This window comes from Heterodontus francisci, chromosome 2 (assembly GCF_036365525.1).
Source record: "Heterodontus francisci isolate sHetFra1 chromosome 2, sHetFra1.hap1, whole genome shotgun sequence".
NCBI lineage: Eukaryota > Metazoa > Chordata > Chondrichthyes > Heterodontiformes > Heterodontidae > Heterodontus > Heterodontus francisci.
Genome location: NC_090372.1, coordinates 221,488,925 through 221,509,716, shown reverse-complemented (window position 1 = coordinate 221,509,716; position 20,792 = coordinate 221,488,925). Strand labels below are relative to the sequence as shown.

Below are 20,792 nucleotides of genomic sequence, written 5' to 3'. Positions count from 1 at the left end.
TACACAGGGACCTGGGGGATTAGGATGGTCAATGTTGAGGTACAGAATGTTGAGGTACACAGGGACCTGGGGGATTAGGATGGTCAATGTTGAGGTACAGAATGCTGAGGTACAGAGGGACCTGGGGGATTAGGATGGTCAATGTTGAGGTACAGAATGCTGAGGTACACAGGGACCTGGGGGATTAGGATGGTCAATGTTGAGGTACAGAATGTTGAGGTACACAGGGACCTGGGGGATTAGGATGGTCAATGTTGAGGTACAGAATGTTGAGGTACACAGGGACCTGGGGGATTAGGATGGTCAATGTTGAGGTACAGAATGCTGAGGTACAGAGGGACCTGGGGGATTAGGATGGTCAATGTTGAGGTACAGAATGTTGAGGTACACAGGGACCTGGGGGATTAGGATGGTCAATGTTGAGGTACAGAATGTTGAGGTACACAGGGACCTGGGGGATTAGGATGGTCAATGTTGAGGTACAGAATGCTGAGGTACACAGGGACCTGGGGGATTAGGATGGTCAATGTTGAGGTACAGAATGTTGAGGTACACAGGGACCTGGGGGATTAGGATGGTCAATGTTGAGGTACAGAATGCTGAGGTACACAGGGACCTGGGGGATTAGGATGGTCAATGTTGAGGTACAGAATGTTGAGGTACACAGGGACCTGGGGGATTAGGATGGTCAATGTTGAGGTACAGAATGTTGAGGTACACAGGGACCTGGGGGATTAGGATGGTCAATGTTGAGGTACAGAATGCTGAGGTACAGAGGGACCTGGGGGATTAGGATGTTCAATGTTGAGGTACAGAATGCTGAGGTCCACAGGGACCTGGGGGATTAGGATGGTCAATGTTGAGGTACAGAATGCTGAGGTACAGAGGGACCTGGGGGATTAGCATTGGTGAGACCACACCTAGAGTGTTGTATACAGTTTTGGTCTCCTTACTTAAGGAGGGATATACTTGCATTGGAAGCAGTTCAGAGAAGGGTCACTAGACTGATTCCTGAAGGGGTTGTCTGATGAGGGAAGGTTTAACAAGTTGGGCCTATAATCATTGGAATTTAGAAGATGGAGAGGTGATCTTAATAAAAATAAATATAGGATTCTGGGGGCGGGGGGGGGGGGGGAAACTTGACTGGGTGGATACTGAGAGGATGTTTCCCCTCCTGGGGGGAATGTAGAACTAGGGGCACGGTTCCAGAATAAGGGGTCTCCCATTTAAGACGAAAATGAGGACGAATTTCTTCTCTCGGAGCGTCATTCAACTTTGGAATTCTCATCCCCAGAAAGCAGTGGAGGCTGGGTCATTGAATATATTCAAGGCTGAGTTAGATTTTTCATCTACAAGGAAGTCAAGGGTTGTAGGGGGTGTGGAAAAAAAGTGGAGTTAAGACCGCAATCATATCAGCGATTTTTGGTCTCTCAGGAAATGGAGGGATATGGCCAGTGGGCAGGAATACAAGAAATAGAAGCAGGAGTAGATCATTTGGCCCATCGAGCCATTCAATATGATCATGCCTGCTCTTGGCCTTCAACTTCACTCTCCCACCTGCTCGCCTTATTCATTGATTTCCTGAGAGACCAAAAACCTGTCTATCTCCGTCTTAATTATACACAATGATGGAGTATCCACAACCCTCTGGGGTAGAGAATTGCCAAGTTTCACAACTCGTTGAGTGAAGTAATGTTGTTGTAGCCACACTCATCTAGGCAAGTGGCAAGACTTGTGCCTTGTCGATGGGGGACAGGCACTGGGAAGACAGGAGGTGAGTTACTGCAGAATTCCCAGCCTCTGACCTTCTCTTGTAGCCACAGTATTTATGTGGCTGGTCCAGTTAAGGCTCTGGTCAATAGTTACCACCAGGATGTTGATAGTGGGGAATTCAGCGATCGTAATGCCATCGAATGTCAAGGGGAGGTGGTTAGATTCTCCTTGTTGGAGATGGTCATTGCCTGGCACTTGTGTGGTGCGAATGTTACTTGCCACTTATCAGCCCAAGCCTTAATGTTATACAGGTTTTGCTGCATTTCTACATGGACTGCTTCAGTATCTGAGGAGTTTCGAATGGTACTGAACACTGTGCAATCATCAGTGAACATACCCACTCTGACCTTATGTTGGAGGGAAAGTCAGTGATGAAGCAACTGAAGATGGTTGGGCCTAGGACACTACCCTGAGAAAATCCTGTAATGATGTCCGAGGACTGAGATGATTGACCTCCAACAACCACAGCCATCTTCATTTGTGCTCGTTATGACTCCAACCAGCAGAGGGTTTTCCCCCTGATTCCCATTGACTTCAATTTTGCTAGGGCACCTTGATGTCACACTTGGTGAAACATTGCCTTGATGTCGAGGGCAGTCACTCTCACCTCACCTTTGGGTTTCAGAACTTGAGCGGCGGCTGGAGTCACTGTTGTGCATCTACGAGGCAGAGAACTACTTGGATAGCACGTTTAGGGAGGTGTCACACCACAGGAGCATGCAGGCAGACAGGGAATGGGTGACCACCAGGCAGTCTAGAGGCACCAGGCAGGCAGTGCAGGAATCCCCTGCGTCCATCTTGCTTGCTAATCGGTTTTCCATTTTGGGTTTTGGTGAGGGCAATGGTTCCTCAGGGGAGTGCAGCCAGAGAAAAGTCCTTGGCATCACTGGTGGCTCAGCTGCACAGGAGGGGAGGAAGAAGAGCGGAAGAGCAATTGTGATAGGGGATTTGATAGTCAGGGGATCAAACAGGCATTTCTGTAGCACTAAGCGTGACTCCAGGATGGTGTGTTGCCTCCCTGGTTCCAGGGTCAAGGATGTCACGGAGCAGCTGCAGGACATCCTTCTGGGGGAGGGTGAACAGCCAGAGGTCATGGTCCACATTGGTACCAGTGACATAGGTAGGAAGACAGATGAGGTCCTGAAAGCAAATATCAGGGAGTTAGGAAGGAAATTAAAAGGCAGAGCAGTAATCTCAGGATTACTCCCAGTGCCATGTGCTAGTGAGCATAGGAATAGGAGGATTGATTGATTGAATACGTGGCTGGAGAATTGGTGTATGAGGGAGGGCATCAGATTTCTGAGGCATTGGGACCAGTTCTAGCGCAGGTGGGACCTGTACAAGATGGACGGGCTACACCTTAACAGGACCGGAAAGAATATCTCCGCAGGGAGATTTGCTAATGCTGTTGGGGAGGATTTAAACTAGCTTGTCAGGAGGATGGTAACCTGAGGGGGAGCTCAAATTGAAAGGAAGTAAAGCTGGTAACAGGAAGTAGAAAAGTAGCAAGCGATATTAGAAGGCAGGTGAAACAAAGGTGAACATCAACTAGGCTTAGAATGCAGAATGTCAAGAAGACAAGGTTAAGGGCGCTCTACCTGAATGCATGCAGCATTTGTAACAAGGTAGATGATTTAAAGGCACAAATAGAGGTAAATGGGTATGATCTAATTGCCATTATGGAAACGTGGCTACAAGGTGACCAAGACTGGGAACTGAATATTCAAGGATATTTGACATTTAGAAAGGACAGGAAAAAGGAAAAGGAGGTGGTGTTTCAGTGACAATAAGGGATGGGATCAGTACATTAGTAAGGGAGGATCTCAGATCGGAAAAACAAAATGTGGAATCTGTTTGGGTAGAGCTAAGAAACAGCAAAGGACAGCAAACATTGGTTGGAGTTGTTTATAGACCACCAAACAGTGGTAGTGTGGGGCATGGTATTAATCAGGAGATTAGAGAAGCATGTAGCATAGGTAATACAGTAATCATGGGTGACTTCAATCTGTGTTAGGGATGGTTTTCCAGAACAGTATGTTGAGGAACCAACTAGAGAACAGACTATTTAGATCTAGTATTATGTAATGAGAAAGGGCTAATCGATAATCTTGTTGTCAAAGAACCTTTAGTGATCAGTGACCATAATATGATAGAATTTTAGATGATGTTTGAAAGTGAGGTCGTTCAATCTGAAGCCCCAGGGTGTTAAATTTGAACAAAGGAAATTATGAAGTTATGAGGGGCAAATTGGTTGAGGTGGATTGAGAAAATATATTAAAAGGTATGACAGTACATAGTCAATGGATAGTCTCTAAAGAAATATTACCTCGTTTACAGCAACGATACATTCCTTCAAGGCACAAAAACCCAAAAGTAAATGCAGTCAACCATGGATAACAAAAGTTAAAGATTGTATAAGATTAAAAGAAAAGGCCTATAAAGTTGCCAGAAATAGTAGTAAACCTGAGGATTGGGAGGATTTTAGAATACAGCAAAGGAGGACCAAGAAACTGATAAAGGGAGAATAGAATATGAATGTAAGCTAGCAAAAAATATAAAAACGGACTTAAAAGCTTCTATAGGTCAGTTAAAAAGGGAAATGTTTGGCTAAGACAAATGTGGGTCCATTACAGGCAGAATCAGGAGAATTTATAACTGGAATAGAGAAATGATAGAGAAGCTAAATGATTACTTTGTGTCTGTCTTCACTGAGGAAGATACAAGAAATCTCGGAGTCGTAGAGTCCTACAGCATAGAAAAAGGCCCTATGGCCCACCGCGTCCATGCCCACCATAATGCCTATCTATACTAATCCCACCTGCCTGCATTAATTCCATATCCCTCTATGCCTTGCTCATTCATGTACCTGTCCAGATGCCCTCTTAAATGTTGCTACTGTTCCTGCCTCCACCACCTCCTCTGGAAGCTCATTCCAGATACCCACTGTTCTTTGTGTGAAACATGTACCCCTTTGATCCCCTTTAAACCTCCTCCCTCTCACCTTAAATCTGTGCCCTCTAGTTTTAGTCACCCAGAATTAGAGATCCAAGGGATTAGGGAGAATGAGGAATTGAAGGAAATTAGTATTAGTAAGAAAGTTGTATTGGCGAAATTAATGGGGCTGAAAGTTGATAAGTCCCTAGGACTGGATATTCTACATCCCAGAGTGTTGAAAGAGATAACTATGGAGATAGTGGATGCATTGGTGCTCATCTTCCAAAATTCTATAGATTCTGGAGCCATTCCTGCAGATTGGAAGGTAACAAATGTCACCCCAATATTTAAGAAGGGAGGGAGAGAGAAAACAGGGAACTACAGACTTGTTAACCTTATATCAGTAGTAGGGAAAATATTAGAATCTGTTCTAAAGGATGTGATAAATGGACACTTGGGTAATATAATCTGGGCATAGTCAACATGGATTTATGAATGGGAAATCATGTTTGACGAATCTGTTGGAGTTTTTTGAGGATGTTACTAACAGAATTGATAAAGGGGAGTTGGTGGACGTGGTATACTTGGATTTTCAGAAGGCGTTTGATAAAGTCTCCCACAGGAGGTCGGTTAGCAAAATTAAAGTACATGGGATAGGAGGTAATATACTGGCATGGATTAAGCGTTGGTTAACAGGCAGTAAACAGAGAGTAGGAATAAACGGGTCATTCTCGCGTTGACAGGCTGTGACTAGTGCGGTACTACAAGGAACAGTACTTGGGCCCCATCTGTTCACGACATATATCAATGATTTGGATGTGGGGACCAAATGTAATATTTCCAAGTTCACAGATTACACAAAACTAGGTTGGAAAGTGTGTTGTGAGGAAGATGCAAAGTGGCTTCAAGGGGATTTGGACCAGTTTAGTATGTGGGCAAGATCATGGCAGATGGAATATAATGTGGAAAAATGTGAGGTTATCCATTTTGGTAGGAGGAATAGATGTGCAGAGTATTTCTTAAATGGTAAGGGATTGGATAGTGTAGATATACAAAGAGACCTGGGAGTTCTTGTCAATAAGTCACTGAAAGCTAACGTGCAGGAGCAACAATCAATTAAGAAGGCTAATGGTATGTTGGCCTTTTATCGGAAGAGGATTTGAGTACAGGAGTAGTGACGTCTTATTTCAATTGTATAGAACCTTGGTTAGACCGCACATGGAGTACTGTGTGCAGTTTTGGTCCCCGTACCTTCAGAAGGATATTATTGCCATAGAGGGAGTGCAACAAAAGTTCAGCAGACCTGTTCCCGGGATGGTGGGACTGTCCTATGAGGGAACATTGGGGAAACTGGGCCTGTATTCTCGAGAGTTTCGAAGAATGAGAGGTGATCTCTTCGAAACCTACAAAATGCTTAAAGGGATAGACAGGGTAGATGCAGGTAAGATGTTTCCCCTGGTAGGGGAGTCTAGAACCAGGGGACACAATTTCAAAAGAAGGGGGAAGCCACTTAGGACAGAGATAAGGAGAAATTTCTTTACTCAGAGGGTTGTGAATCTTTGGAATTCTCTGCTCCAGAGGGCTGTGGAAGCTCAGTCATTGAGTATGTTTAAAGTAGAGATTGACAGATTTCTAAATAGAAATGATATAAAGGGATATGAGGATAGTGTGAGAAAAAGGCATTGAAGTGGATGATCAGCCATGATTGTATTGAATGGCAGAGCAGGTTGGATGGGCTGAATGGCCTACTCCTGCTCCTATGTTCCGACCTATAAAATTCAGCTCTTTGTGATCCATGTTTGGACCAAAGCTGTAATGAGGTCAGGTGCTGAGCGGCCCTGGCGGAATCCAAACTGAGCTGCTTGATGGCACTGTCGATGACACCTTCCATCACTTTGCTGATGATCAAGAGTAGATTGATGGGGCAGTAATGGGCTAGATTGGATTTGTCCTTTTTGTGGACAGGAAGTACCTGGGGAATACATTGCTGGGTAGATGCCAATGTTGTAGCTGTACTGGAACGGCATGGCTTGGGACACAGCTAGTTCTGGAGCACGAATCATCAGTACTACAGCTGGGATGTTGTCAGTACCGATAGCCTTTGCAGTATCCAGTGCCTTCAGCCATTTCTTGATATCACGCGGAGTGAATCCAATTGGCTGAAGACTGGCATCTGTGATGCTGGGGACTTCAGGAGGAAGCCGAGATGAATCATCCACTCGGCACTTCTGGCTGAAGATGGTTGCAAATGCTGCAGCCTTATCTTTTACACCTATGTGCTGGGCTCCCCCATCATTGAGGATGGGGATATTTGTGGAGCCTCCTCCTCCTGTTAGTTGTTTTATTGTCCACCACCATTTGCGATTCGATGTGGCAGGACTGCAGAGCTTAGATCTGATCCGTTGGTTGTGGAATCGCTTAGCTCTGTCTATCGCGTGCTGCTTCTATTATTTAACATGTATGTAGTCCCGTGTTGTAGCTTCACCAGGTTTACACCTCATTTTAGGTATGCCTGATGCTGCTCCTGGTATGATCTCCTACACTTCTCATTGAACCAGTATTAATCCCCTGGCTTCGTTGCAACGGTAGCTTGATTTCTGAGAGATTGGATAGACTGTCACTTAGAAAGGCATGGATTAATTAGGGATAGTCAGCATGGATTTGTTAAAGGAAGGTTGTGTCTTACTAACTTAATTGAATTTTCTGAGGAATTAGAATTAGAATATTACAGCGCAGTACAGGCCCTTCGGCCCTCGATGTTGCGCCAATCATCTGACCTACACTATTCCATTTACATCCATATGTCTATCCAATGACCACTTAAATGCCCTTAAAGTTGGCGAGTCTACTACTGTTGCAGGCAGGGCGTTCCACGCCCCTACTACTCTCTGCGTAAAGAAACTACCTCTGACATCTGTCCTATATCTTTCACCCCTCAACTTAAAGCTATGTCCCCTCGTGTTTGCCATCCTCATCCGAGGAAAAAGACTCTCACTATCCACCCTATCTAACCCTCTGATTATCTTATATGTCTCTATTAAGTCACCTCTCCTCCTCCTTCTCTCTAACGAAAACAACCCCAAGTCCCTCAGCCTTTCCTCGTAAGACCTTCCTTCCATACCAGGCAACATCCTAGTAAATCTCCTCTGCACCCTTTCCAAAGCTTCGACATCCTTCCTATAATGCGGTGACCAGAACTGCACGCAATACTCCAGGTGCGGCCTCACCAGAGTTTTGTACAGCTGCATCATGACCCCGTGGCTCTGAAACTCGATCCCCCTACTAATAAAGGCTAACACACCATATGCCTTCTTAACAGCCCTATTAACCTGGGTAGCAACTTTCAGGGATTTATGTACCTGGATACCAAGATCTCTCTGCTCATCTACACTACCAAGAATCTTCCCATTAGCCCAGTACTCTGCATTGCTGTTACTCCTTCCAAAGTGAATCACCTCACACTTCTCCGCATTAAACTCCATTTGCCATCTCTCAGCCCAGCTCTGCAGCCTATCTATGTCCCTCTGTACCCTACAACACCCTTCGACACTATCCACAACTCCACCGACCTTCGTGTCATCCGCAAATTTACTAACCCACCCTTCTACACCCTCATCCAGGTCGTTTATAAAAATGACAAACAGCAGTGGCCCCAAAACAGAACCTTGCGGTACACCACTAGTAACTAAACTCCAGGATGAACATTTGCCATCAACCACCACCCTCTGTCTTCTTTCAGCTAGCCAATTTCTGATCCAAAGCTCTAAATCACCTTCAACCCCATACTTGCGTATTTTCTGCAATAGCCTACCGTGGGGAACCTTATCAAACGCCTTACTGAAATCCATATACACCACATCCACGGCTTTACCCTCATCCACCTGTTTGGTCACCTTCTCGAAAAACTCAATAAGGTTTGTGAGGCACGACCTACCTTTCACAAAACCGTGCTGACTATCGCAAATCAACTTATTCTTTTCAAGATGATTATAAATCCTGTCTCTTATAACCTTTTCCAACATTTTACCCACAACCGAAGTAAGGCTCACAGGTCTATAATTACCAGGGCTGTCTCTACTCCCCTTCTTGAACAAGGGGACAACATTTGCTATCCTCCAGTCCTCCGGCACTACTCCTGTCGACAATGACGACTTAAAGATCAACAACAACGGCTCTGCAATCTCCTCCCTGGCTTCCCAGAGAATCCTAGGATAAATCCCATCTGGCCCAGGGGACTTATCTATTTTCACTCTTTCCAAAATTGCTAACACCTCCTCCTTGTGAATCTCAATCCCATCTAGCCTAGTAGGCTGTATCTCAGTAATCTCCTCGGCAACATTTTCTTTCTCTACTGTAAATACTGACGAAAAATATTCATTTAACGCTTCCCCTATCTCCTCTGATTCCGCACACAACTTCCCACTACTATCCTTGATTGGCCCTGTTCTAACTCTTATCATTCGTTTATTCCTGATATACCTATAGAAAGCCTTAGGGTTTTCTTTGATCCTATCCGCCAATGACTTCTCGTGTCCTCTCCTTGCTCTTCTTAGCCCTCCCTTTAGATCCTTCCTGGCTAGCTTGTAACTCTCAAGCGCCCTAACTGAGCCTTCACGTCTCATCCTAACATAAGCCGCCCTCTTCCTCTTGACAAGCGCTTCAACTTCTTGAGTAAACCACGGCTCCCTTGCTCGACAACTTCCTCCCTGCCTGACAGGTACATACTTATCAAGGACACGCATTAGCTGCTCCTTGAATAAGCTCCACATTTCGTTTGTGCCCATCCCCTGCAGTTTCCTTCCCCATCCTACACATCCTAAATCTTGCCTAATTGCGTCATAATTTCCTTTCCCCCAGCTATAATTCTTGCCCTGCGGTATATACCTGTCCCTGCCCATCGCTAAGGTAAACCTAACCGAATTGTGATCACTATCGCCAAAGTGCTCACCTACATCTAAATCGAACACCTGGCCGGGTTCATTACCCAGTACCAAATCCAATGTGGCATCGCCCCTGGTTGGCCTGTCCACATACTGTGTCAGAAAACCCTCCTGCACACACTGGACAAAAACAGACCCATCTAAAGTACTCGAACTATAGTATTTCCAGTCAATATTTGGAAAGTTAAAGTCCCCCATAACCACTACCCTGTTACTCTCGCTCCTGTCGAGAATCATCTTCGCTATCCTTTCCTCTACATCTCTGGAACTATTCGGAGGTCTATAGAAAACTCCCAACAGGGTGACCTCTCCTCTCCTGTTTCTAACCTCGGCCCATACTACCTCAGTAGACGAGTCCTCAAACGTCCTTTCTGCCGCTGTAATACTTTCCTTGATTAACAATGCCACACCCCCCCCTCTTTTACCCTCTTCTCTGTTCTTTCTGAAACATCTAAATCCCGGAACCTGCAACATCCATTCCTGCCCCTGCTCTACCCATGTCTCCGAAATGGCCACAACATCAGGATCCCAGGTACCAACCCATGCTGCAAGCTCACCCACCTTATTCCGGATGCTCCTGGCGTTGAAGTAGACACACTTTAAACCAAGTTCTTGCTTGCCAGTGCCCTCTTGCGTCCCTGTAACCTTATCCCCTACCTCACTACTCTCAACAACCTGTACACTGGCACTGCAATTTAGGTTCCCATTCCCCTGCTGATTTAGTTTAAACCCCCCCGAAGAGCACTAACAAATCTCCCCCCCAGGATATTGGTACCCCTCTGGTTCAGGTGAAGACCATCCTGTTTGTAGAGGTCCCACCTACCCCAGAAAGAGCCCCAATTATCCAGGAAACCAAAACCCTCCCTCCTACACCATCCCTGCAGCCACGTGTTCAACTCCTCTCTCTCCCTATTCCTCTCTTCGCTAGCACGTGGCACAGGCAACAACCCAGAGATAACAACTCTGGTTGTTCTCGCTCTAAGCTTCCACCCTAGCTCCCTGAATTTCTGCCTTAAATCCCCATCTCTCTTCCTACCTATGTCGTTGGTGCCTATGTGGACCACGACTTGGGGGTGCTCCCCCTCCCCCTTAAGGATCCCAAAAACACGATCGGAGACATCACGTACCCTGGCACCTGGGAGGCAACACACCAACCGTGAGTCTCTCTCGTTCCCACAGAACCTCCTATCTGTTCCCCTAACTATGGAGTCCCCAGTGACTAATGCTCTGCTCCTCTTCCCTTTTCCCTTCTGAGCAACAGGGACAGACTCTGTGCCAGAGACCTGCATCCCATTGCTTACCCCTGGTAAGTCGTCCCCCCCAACAGTATCCAAAACGGTATACCTGTTGTTGAGGGAAACGGCCACAGGGGATCCCTGCACTGCCTGCTGGTTCCCTTTCCTTCCCCTGACGGTAACCCATCTACCTACTTCTTTTACCTGAGGTGTGACTGCCTCCCTATAACTCCTGTCAATAATCCCCTCCGCCTCCCGAATGATCCGAAGTTCATCCAGCTCCAGCTCCAGTTCCCTAACGCGGTCTGCGAGGAGCTGGAGTTGGGTGCACTTCCCGCAGATGCAGTCAGCAGGGACACTCTTGGCGACCCCTACCTCCCACATTCTGCAGGAGGAACATACAACTGCCTTTACCTCCATTCCCACTATTCTAGATTCCCAATAAATCTACTGAAAAACCAAACGAAAAAAAAAAAGTCAAAACTTGTTCGCTTAGCAATCCGACGGACTGAAATAATAAGGAGGATTGATGAGGGTAGTGCAGTGGATGTGGTCTACATGGATTTTAGTAAGGCAGTTGACAAGTTCCCACGTGGCAGACTGGTCAGAAAAATAAAATCCCATGGGATACGGGGGAATGTGGCAGGTTGGATCCAAAATTGGCTCAGTGACAGAAAAGAAAGGGTAGTGGTCAATGGATGTTTTTGCGAATGGAAGGCGGTTTCAATTGGCATTCCACAGGGCTCAGTCCCTTGCTGTTTGTGGTATATATTAATGATTTGGTCTTAAGTGTGGGAGGCATGTTTGGGAAATTTGCACATGACACAGAAATTGGCCATGTAGTTGATAGTGAAGAAGATAGCTGTCGACTCCAGAATGATATCAATGGTTTGGTTGAGTGGGCGGAAAAGTGGCAAATGGAATTCAATCCAGAGAAGTGTGAGGTACTGCATTTGGGGAGGGCAAATAAAGCGAGGGAATACATAATAAATGGGAGGATATTGAGAGGGGCAGAAGAAGTGAGAAACCTTGGAGTGCATGTCCACAGGTCCCTGAAGGTGGCAGGACAGGTAGATAGAGTGGTGAAGAAGGCATATGGAATGCTTTCCTTTATTTGCTGTGGTATAGAATTCAAAAGCAGGTGATGCTGGTACTGTATAAAACGCAGGTTAGACCACAGCTGGAGTATTGTGTACAGTTCTGGTCATCACATTACAGGAAGGACATAATTGCTGTGGAGACACTACAGAGGAGATTTACAAGAATGTTGCCAGGGCTTGAAACTATGAGGAAAGATTGGATAGGTTAGGGTTGTTTTCCTTAGAACCGAGGAGGCTGAGGGGTGACTTAATTGAGGTGTACAAAATTATGAGGGGCCTAGATAGAGTAGACAGGAAGGACCTGTTTCCCTTAGCAGAGGCGCCAATTACCAGAGGGCACAGATTTAAGGTGATTGGTAGAAGGATTAGAGGGGACATGAGGAAAAACTTTTTCACCCAGAGAGTGGTGGGTGTCTGGAATTCACTGCCAGGAATGGTGGTGGAGGCCGAAACCCTCAACTCATTTTAAAAGGTATCTGGACCTACACCTGAAGTACTGTAACCTGCAAGGCTATGGACTAGTTGCTGGAAGGTGGATTAGATTGGGCGGCTAGTTTTTCAGCCAGCGCAGATACGATGGGCTGAATGGCCTCTCGGTGCCGTAACCTTTCTATGGTTCTATGGTAGAGTGAGGTTACAAATTGTGGTTGAATACAATTCTGCTGCTGCTGATGGTTCACAGTGCCTCATGGATGCCCAGTTTTGAGCTGCTAGATCTGTTCTGAATCTATCCCATTCAGCACGGTGGTAGTGCCACACAACACGATTGAGGGTATCCTTGGTCGGGTCTTCATCTTTACAAGGGCTGTGTGGTGGTCACTCCTACCAATGCTGTCATGGACAGAAGCATCTGCGGCAGGTAGATTGGTGAGAGTGAAGTCAAGTAGGTTTTTCCCTCTCTTTGATTCTCACACACCTGTGCAAGCCCAGTCCGGGAGATATGTTTTTAATTCATTCTTGGGATGTGGGTGTCGCTGTCAAGGTCAGCATTTGGTCTAATTGCCCTTGAGAAGGTGGTGGTGAGCTGCTGCCGTAAACCGCTGCAGTCCACGGCCCACAGTGCTGTTAGGGAGGGAGTTCCAGGATTTTCACCCAGCAACAGTCCTTCAAGACTTGGCTAGATCGGTCAGTAATGGTGCTACCGAGCCACTCTTGGTAATGGACATTGAAGTCCCCCACCCAGAGTACACTCTGTGCCCTTGCCACCCTCAGTGCTTTTTCCAATTGGTGTTCAACATGGAAGAGTACTGAGTCATCAGCTGCGGGGGCAGGGGTGTGGGGTTGGAAGGTGGTAATCAGCTGGAGGCTTCCTTGTCCATGTTTAACTTGAGACTTCATGGAGTCTGGAGTCAATGTTGAGGACTCCCAGGACAACTCTCTCCTGACTATGTACCACTGTGCTGCCACCTCTTGTGATTTTGGACAGGATATACCCAGGGATGGTGATGATGGTGTCCAGGACACTGGATGTATGATTCAGAGAGTATGACTACGTCAGGCTGTTACTTGAATAGTCTGTGGGACTGCTGTCCCAACTTTGGCTCAAGCCCCCAGATGTTAGTGAGGAGGACTTTGCAGTGTCGAAAGGGCTGGGTTTGCTGTGTCATTTCCATTGCCTAAGTCGATTCCAGGTGGTCCATCTGGTTTTCTTCAACTTTTCTGCGGTTGTTTGGTACAACTGAGTGGCATGCTGGGCCATTTCGTAGGTAAGTGAATTGGGAGCGAGTTCTTCCAGGGGCAGACAAAGAAGGAAATTGGGTTAGGAGGGGAAGGGGGATGTGGGTGGAGAACGATACCAGGAAGTGATCAGAGGTGGCCTCACCTGTGATTGACAAAATGAGATTAGCGAGGCCATATGAGATGGCCCCCATATAAGGGGGTGGCCATGAATATGGATAGATAAGTTTATATCGCAGGAGTACTGTGAACCCGGGAGGGGGGAAGGGAGAGAAAAAGAGAGAGTGTGATGAATTTCACTGGGCTGACTGTCCACATCTCACTCCCAGACTCTTTGCTTTTTAACATGTTTATAATAAATTCCTTTTTAATTTATCTGAAATGTTTGCAGATCTCGAGAAAGCCAAGTTAAAAGCTCAGAAAACCCACAACTTGAGGGAGGAGGCCAATCTATGCAACCAGCTTGGAGAGGTCCTGGCTAAACATGGTAGGTCCCAGTCCCTGGTCACTGTCAGGCCAGGAGGCTGATTCACTGTCATAGGAATGTGCGGATGCTGTGGCATTATTCCGACACCCTCGTGTTGATGGACTTTATCTCCTCCCACGTTTTGTACAACTCCTTGAGTTGCCACATTTGTTTTCAGACCTCGGGCAGCACGTTCTTGGAGGGCCGAATGGCCGGTTCCTGTGCTGTACTGTTCTTTGTTCTGAGACGCGAGTGTGATGATGTAATGGGATGGTGGTGGCAGTGGTTTATATCTCTGGAGGGATGGACAGGTTGTGAGATCGGCCTGAGACTTGGATGGTCAGTGTATCCACCTGTGCACTTATCCTTCCGTTGTTTTGTGTGTGTCCGCTCGATTTGGCTGTGGATCAGAGGGCAATGTCACTGGCAAAGACTGGAACCACTCGGCTCCTGTCCTGTCCTGTGGTTCTCATTGTGTTCTCATTGTTTATCAATAATTGCTTTGAATATCACTTGTAAGAATCTTGGGTCTGACCAGATTAATTCATCTGCCACCCCAATTCCTCCAACTTCTCTCTCCTGCATTTTTTCCTCCGTCCCAACAGGTCAGTTCCAAGATGCCATCAGAGAGCACAGACTGGAGCTGCAGCTGTCGGAGGGGCTCCGTGATGTGATTGGCTGTGCAGTTGCTAACCGGAAGATCGGGGAATGCCTCGCTGAGATTGGGAACTACACAGCAGCAATGAAGGTAGGAGAGCAGTGCCGACAATCACAGGATCTCTGAGACCTTTCTGACATTGGACAATTGATGAGCTTGCGTGGCTGTCACTGCCCTCGAGACTGGAGTGGTTTGGCCCTGCTCTTGCAAAGATGCTGAGCCCCACTAGTTATCAGAAATGTGCAGCCCTGCACTAACTTCCCCCCCCCCCCCCCCCCCCCACCATTGATCAGTGTTACTGCACTAACTCTCCCACTCCCCACCCCCCCACCCCCCAGTGATCAGTATTACTCAACTATCCATAAAGGGCAATTGAGTCAAGCCTGACCCTGCCCTCTTGGCAAGTTTGCATTCAACAAGAACAATTTATATAGAGTTATACAGCACAGAAACAGGCCCTTCAGCCCACCGTGTCCGTGCCGGCCATCAAGCCTATCTATCCTAATCCCATTTTTCAGTACCTGACCCGCAGCCTTGTATGTTGTGGAGTTTCAAGTGCTCATGTAAATACTTCTTAAATGTTGTGAGGGTTGCTGCCTCTACCACCCGTTCAGGCACTGTGTTCCAGATTCCAACCACCCTCTGGGTGAAAAAAGTTTACCTCAAATCCCCTCTAAACCTCCTGACCCTTAAATCTATGCCCCCTGGTTATTAACACCTCTGCTAAGAGAAAGAGTTTCTTCATATCTACCCTACCTATGACTCTCATAATTTTGTACACCTCAATCAGGTTCTCCCCTCAGCCTTCTCTGCTCTAAGGAAAACAACCCTAGCCTATCCAGTCTCTCTTCATAGCTGAAATGCTCCAGCCTAGGCAACAACCTTGTGAATCTCCTCTGCACCCTCTCCAGTGCAATCACATTCTTTCTATAGTGTGGCAACCAGAACTGTACACAGCACTCCAGCTGTGGCCTAACTAGCGTTTTATCCAGCTCCATCATAACCTCCCTGCTCTTATATTCGATGCCTTGGCTAATAAAGGCAAGTATCCCATTTGCCTTCCTAACCACCTTATCTACCTGTGTTGCTCCCTTCAGTGATGTATGGACAAGTACACCAAGGTCCCTCTGACCCTCTGTACTTCCTAGGGTCCTACCATCCATTGTATATTCCCTTGTCTTGTTCGTCCTCCCGAAATGCATCACTTCACAGTTCTCAGGATTAAATTCCATTTGCCACTGCTCTGCCCATCTTACCAGCCCATCTATATCGTCCTGTAATCTAAGGCTTTCCTCCTCACTATTTACAACGCCACCAATTTTCGTGTCATTTGCGAACTTACTGATCATACCTCCTATATTCACATCTAAATCATTAATGTACACTACAAACAGCAAGGGTCCCAGCACCAATCCCTGCGGTACACCACTGGTCACAGGCTTCCAATCATGAAAACAACCCTCTGCCTCCTGCCACTAAGCCAATTTTGGATCCAATTTGCCAAATTGCCCTGGATCCCATGTGGGACCTTATCAAAAGCCTTACTGAAGTCCATGTAGACTACATCAACTGCTTTACCCTCATCTACACATCTAGTCACCTTCTCGAAAAATTCAATCAAGTTAGTTAGACACGATCTCCCCCTGACAAAGCCGTGCTGACTATCCTTGATTAATCCCTGCCTCTCCAAGTGGAGATTAATCCTGTCCCTCAGAATTTTTTCCAATAATTTCCCTAACACTGATGTTAGCCTGTTGTTACCTGGTTTGTCCCTACTACCCTTCTTGAATAATGGTACCACATTCGCTGTCCTCCAGTCCTTTGGCACTTCTGCTGTGGCCAAAGAGGATTTGAAAATTTGTGTCAGATCTCTGTTATCTCCTCCCTTGCCTCACATAGCTGGGGGAAAGGAAATTATGATGCAATTAGGCAAGATTTAGGATGCGTAGGATGGGGAAGGAAACTGCAGGGGATGGGAACAATCGAAATGTGGAGCTTATTCAAGGAGCAGCTACTGCGTGTCCTTGATAAGTATGTACTTGTGAGGCAGGGAGGAAGTTGTCGAGCGAGGGAGCCGTGGTTTACTAAAGAAGTTGAAGCGCTTGTCAAGAGGAAGAAGAAGGCTTATGTTAGGATGAGACGTGAAGGCTCAGTTAGGGCGCTTGAGAGTTACAAGCTAGCCAGGAAGGATCTAAAGGGAGAGCTAAGAAGAGCAAGGAGAGGACACGAGAAGTCATTGGCGGATAGGATCAGGGAAAACCCTAAGGCTTTCTATAGGTATATCAGGAATAAAAGAATGACTAGAGTTAGATTAGGGCCAATCAAGGATAGTAGTGGGAAGTTGTGTGTGGAATCAGAGGAGATAGGGGAAGCGTTAAATGAATATTTTTCGTCAGTATTTACAGTAGAGAAAGAAAATGTTGTCGAGGAGAATACTGAGATTCAGACTACTAGGCTAGATGGGATTGAGGTTCACAAGGAGGAGGTGTTAGCAATTTTGGAAAGTGTGAAAATAGGTAAGTCCCCTGGGCCAGATGGGATTTATCCTAGGATTCTCTGGGAAGCTAGGGAGGAGATTGCAGAGCTTTTGTCCTTGATCTTTATGTCGTCATTGTCGACAGGAATAGTGCCGGAAGACTGGAGGATAGCAAATGTTGTCCTCTTGTTCAAGAAGGGGAGTAGAGACAGCCCTGGTAATTATAGACCTGAGAGCCTTACTTCGGTTGTGGGTAAAATGTTAGAAAAGGTTATAAGAGACAGGATTTATAATCATCTTGAAAAGAATAAGTTCATTAGCGATAGTCAGCACGGTTTTGTGACGGGTAGGTCGTGCCTCACAAACCTTATTGAGTTTTTCGAGAAGGTGACCAAACAGGTGGATGAGGGTAAAGCAGTGGATGTGGTGTATACGGATTTCAGTAAGGCGTTTGATAAGGTTCCCCACGGTAGGCTATTGCAGAAAATACGGAAGTATGGGGTTGAAGGTGATTCAGAGCTTTGGATCAGAAATTGGCTAGCTGAAAGAAGACAGAGGGTGGTGGTTGATGGCAAATGTTCATCCTGGAGTTTAGTTGCTAGTGGTGTACCGCAAAGATCTGTTTTGGGGCCACTGCTGTTTGTCATTTTTATAAATGACCTGGAAGAGGGTGTAGAAGGGTGGGTTAGTAAATTTGCGGATGACACGAAGGTTGGTGGAGTTGTGGATAGTGCCGAAGGATGTTGTAGGGTACAGAGGGACATAGATAGGCTGCAGAGCTGGGCTGAGAGATGGCAAATGGAGTTTAATGCGGAAAAGTGCGAGGTGATTCACTTTGGAAGGAGTAACAGGAATGCAGAGTACTGGGCTAATGGGAAGATTCTTGGTAGTGTAGATGAACAGAGAGATCTTGGTGTCCAGGTACATAAATCCCTGAAGGTTGCTACCCAGGTTAATGGGGCTGTTAAGAAGGCATATGGTGTGTTAGCTTTTATTAGTAAGGGGATCGAGTTTCGGAGCCACGAGGTCATGCTGCAGCTGTACAAAACTCTGGTGAGACCGCACCTGGAGTATTGCGTGCAGTTCTGGTCACCGCATTATAGGAAGGATGTGGAAGCTTTGGAAAGGGTGCAGAGGAGATTTACTAGGATGTTGCCTGGTATGGAGGGAAGGTCTTACGAGGAAAGGCTGAGGGACTTGAGGTTGTTTTCGTTGGAGAGAAGGAGGAGGAGAGGTGACTTAATAGAGACATATAAGATAATCAGAGGGTTAGATAGGGTGGATAGTGAGAGTCTTTTTCCTCGGATGGTGATGGCAAACACGAGGGGACATAGCTTTAAGTTGAGGGGTGATAGATATAGGACAGATATCAGAGGTAGTTTCTTTACTCAGAGAGTAGTAGGGGCGTGGAACACCCTGCCTGCAGCAGTAGTAGACTCGCCAACTTTAAGGGCATTTAAGTGGTCATTGGATAGACATATGGATGAAAATGGAATAGTGTAGGTCAGATGGTTTCACAGGTCGGCGCAACATCGAGGGCCGAAGGGCCTGTACTGCGCTGTAATGTTCTAATTCTAATAACAGCCTGGGATACATCTCATCTGGGCCTGGGGATTTATCCACTTTTAAACCTGCTAAAACATCTAATATCTAATACCTCCTCCCTTTCAATGCTAATTTGTTCAAGTATATCACAATCCCCCTCCCTGATCTCTACACCTACAATCGTCATTCTCCATAGTGAACACAGATGAAAAGTCATCATATAAGACCTCACCTACGTCCTCTGGCTCCACACACAGATTGCCGCTTAGGTCCCTAATGGGCCCTACTCTTCCCCTGGTTTTCATAAGATCATAAGAACTAGGAGCAGGAGTAGGCCGTCCGGCCCCTCGAGCCTGCTCCGCCATTCAATAAGATCATGGCTGATCTTTTCGTGGACTCAGATCCACTTACCCGCTCTCTCACCGTATCCCTTAATTCCTTTATTGTTCAAAAATATATCTACCTTAGCTTTAAAAACGTTTACTGAAGTAGCGTCAACTACTTCACTGGGCAAGGAATTCCATAGATTTACAACCCTCTGGGTGAAGAACTTCCTTCTCAATTCAGTGCTAAATCTGCTCCCTCTAATCTTGAGGCTATGCCCTCTTGTCCTAGCTTCACCTGCCAGTGGAAACATCCTCTCTACTTGTATCTTATCTATTCCCTTAATAATTTTATATGTTTCTGTAAGATCCCCCCTCATTCTTCTGAACTCCAATGAATATAATCCCAATCTACTCAGTCTCTCCTCATAAGCCAACCCCCTCAATTCCGGAATCAACCTAGTGAACCTCCTCTGCACCCTCTCCAGTGCCAGTACATCCTTTCTCAAGTAAGGAGACCAAAACTGCACACAGTACTCCAGGTGCGGCCTCACCAGTACCTTATACAGCTGCAACATAACCTCTCTGCTTTTAAACTCAATCCCTTTAGCAATGAAGGACAAAATTCCATTTGCCTTCCTAATTACTTGCTGTACCTGCAGACCAACCTTCTGCGATTCATGCACAAGGACACCCAGGTTCCTCTGCATAGCAGCATGCTGCAACTTTTTACCATTCAAGTAATAATCCTTTTTACTGTTACTCCTACCGAAATGAATGACTTCACATTTATTAACATTGTATTCCATCTGCCAGACCTTTGCCCACTCACTCAATGTATCTATGTTCCTCTGCAAAGTTTCACAGTCATCTGCACACTTTGCTCTGCCACTCATCTTAGTGTCATCTGCAAACTTTGACACCCTACACGTGGTCCCCAACTCCAAATCATCTATATAAATTGTAAATAATTGCAGTCCCAACACCGATCCCTCAGGCACACCACTAGTGACTGATTGCCACCCAGAATAGCACTCATTTATCCCCACTCTCTGCTTCCTGTTAGTCAACCAATCCTCTATCCATGCTAATACTTTACCCCTAACGCCATGCATCCTTATCTTATGCAGCAGCCTCTTGTGCGGCACCTTGTCGAAGGCCTTTTGGAAATCTAGGTACACCACATCCACTGGGTTCCCATTGCCCACCTTGCTCGTAATGTCATCATAGAATTCCAAAAGATTTGTCAAGCAGGACCTTCATGAACCCATGCTGCGTCTGCCCAACGGGACAATTTCTATCGAGATGCCCTGCTATTTCTTCCTTGATAATAGACTCAAGCATCGTCCCCACTACAGAGGTTAAGCTAACCAGTCTATAATTCCCCATCTTTTGTCTACCTCCCTTTTTAAACAGTGGCGTCACATCTGCTGTTTTCCAGTCAGCTGGGACTACCCGAGAGTCCAGCGAATTTTGGAAAATTACTGCCAGTGAACCTGCTATTTCTCCTGCCATCTCTTTTAGTACCCTGGGATGCATTCCATCAGGGCCAGGAGACTTATTGATCCTTAGCTCCATTAGCTTGCCCAACACTACCTCTTCCGTAATAATGATTGTTTCCAGGTCCTCACCTACGTTCGTCTCTTTGTCAATTACTGGCATGTT

At 46.3% G+C, this 20,792-nt stretch overlaps 1 protein-coding gene across 3 annotated transcripts in view; it reads left to right on the top strand.

Moving 5' to 3' along the window:
* Positions 1 to 20,792, top strand: part of tonsl (tonsoku-like, DNA repair protein) — a 126,765-nt gene that overhangs the window by 8,392 nt on the left and 97,581 nt on the right. For all 3 annotated transcript variants that reach the window (XM_068016229.1, XM_068016222.1, XM_068016212.1), the window contains exons 2-3: positions 14,051 to 14,146; positions 14,731 to 14,873. In XM_068016229.1, the coding sequence (XP_067872330.1) occupies positions 14,051 to 14,146; positions 14,731 to 14,873 (239 nt within the window). The remainder of the gene's footprint in view (positions 1 to 14,050; positions 14,147 to 14,730; positions 14,874 to 20,792) is intronic.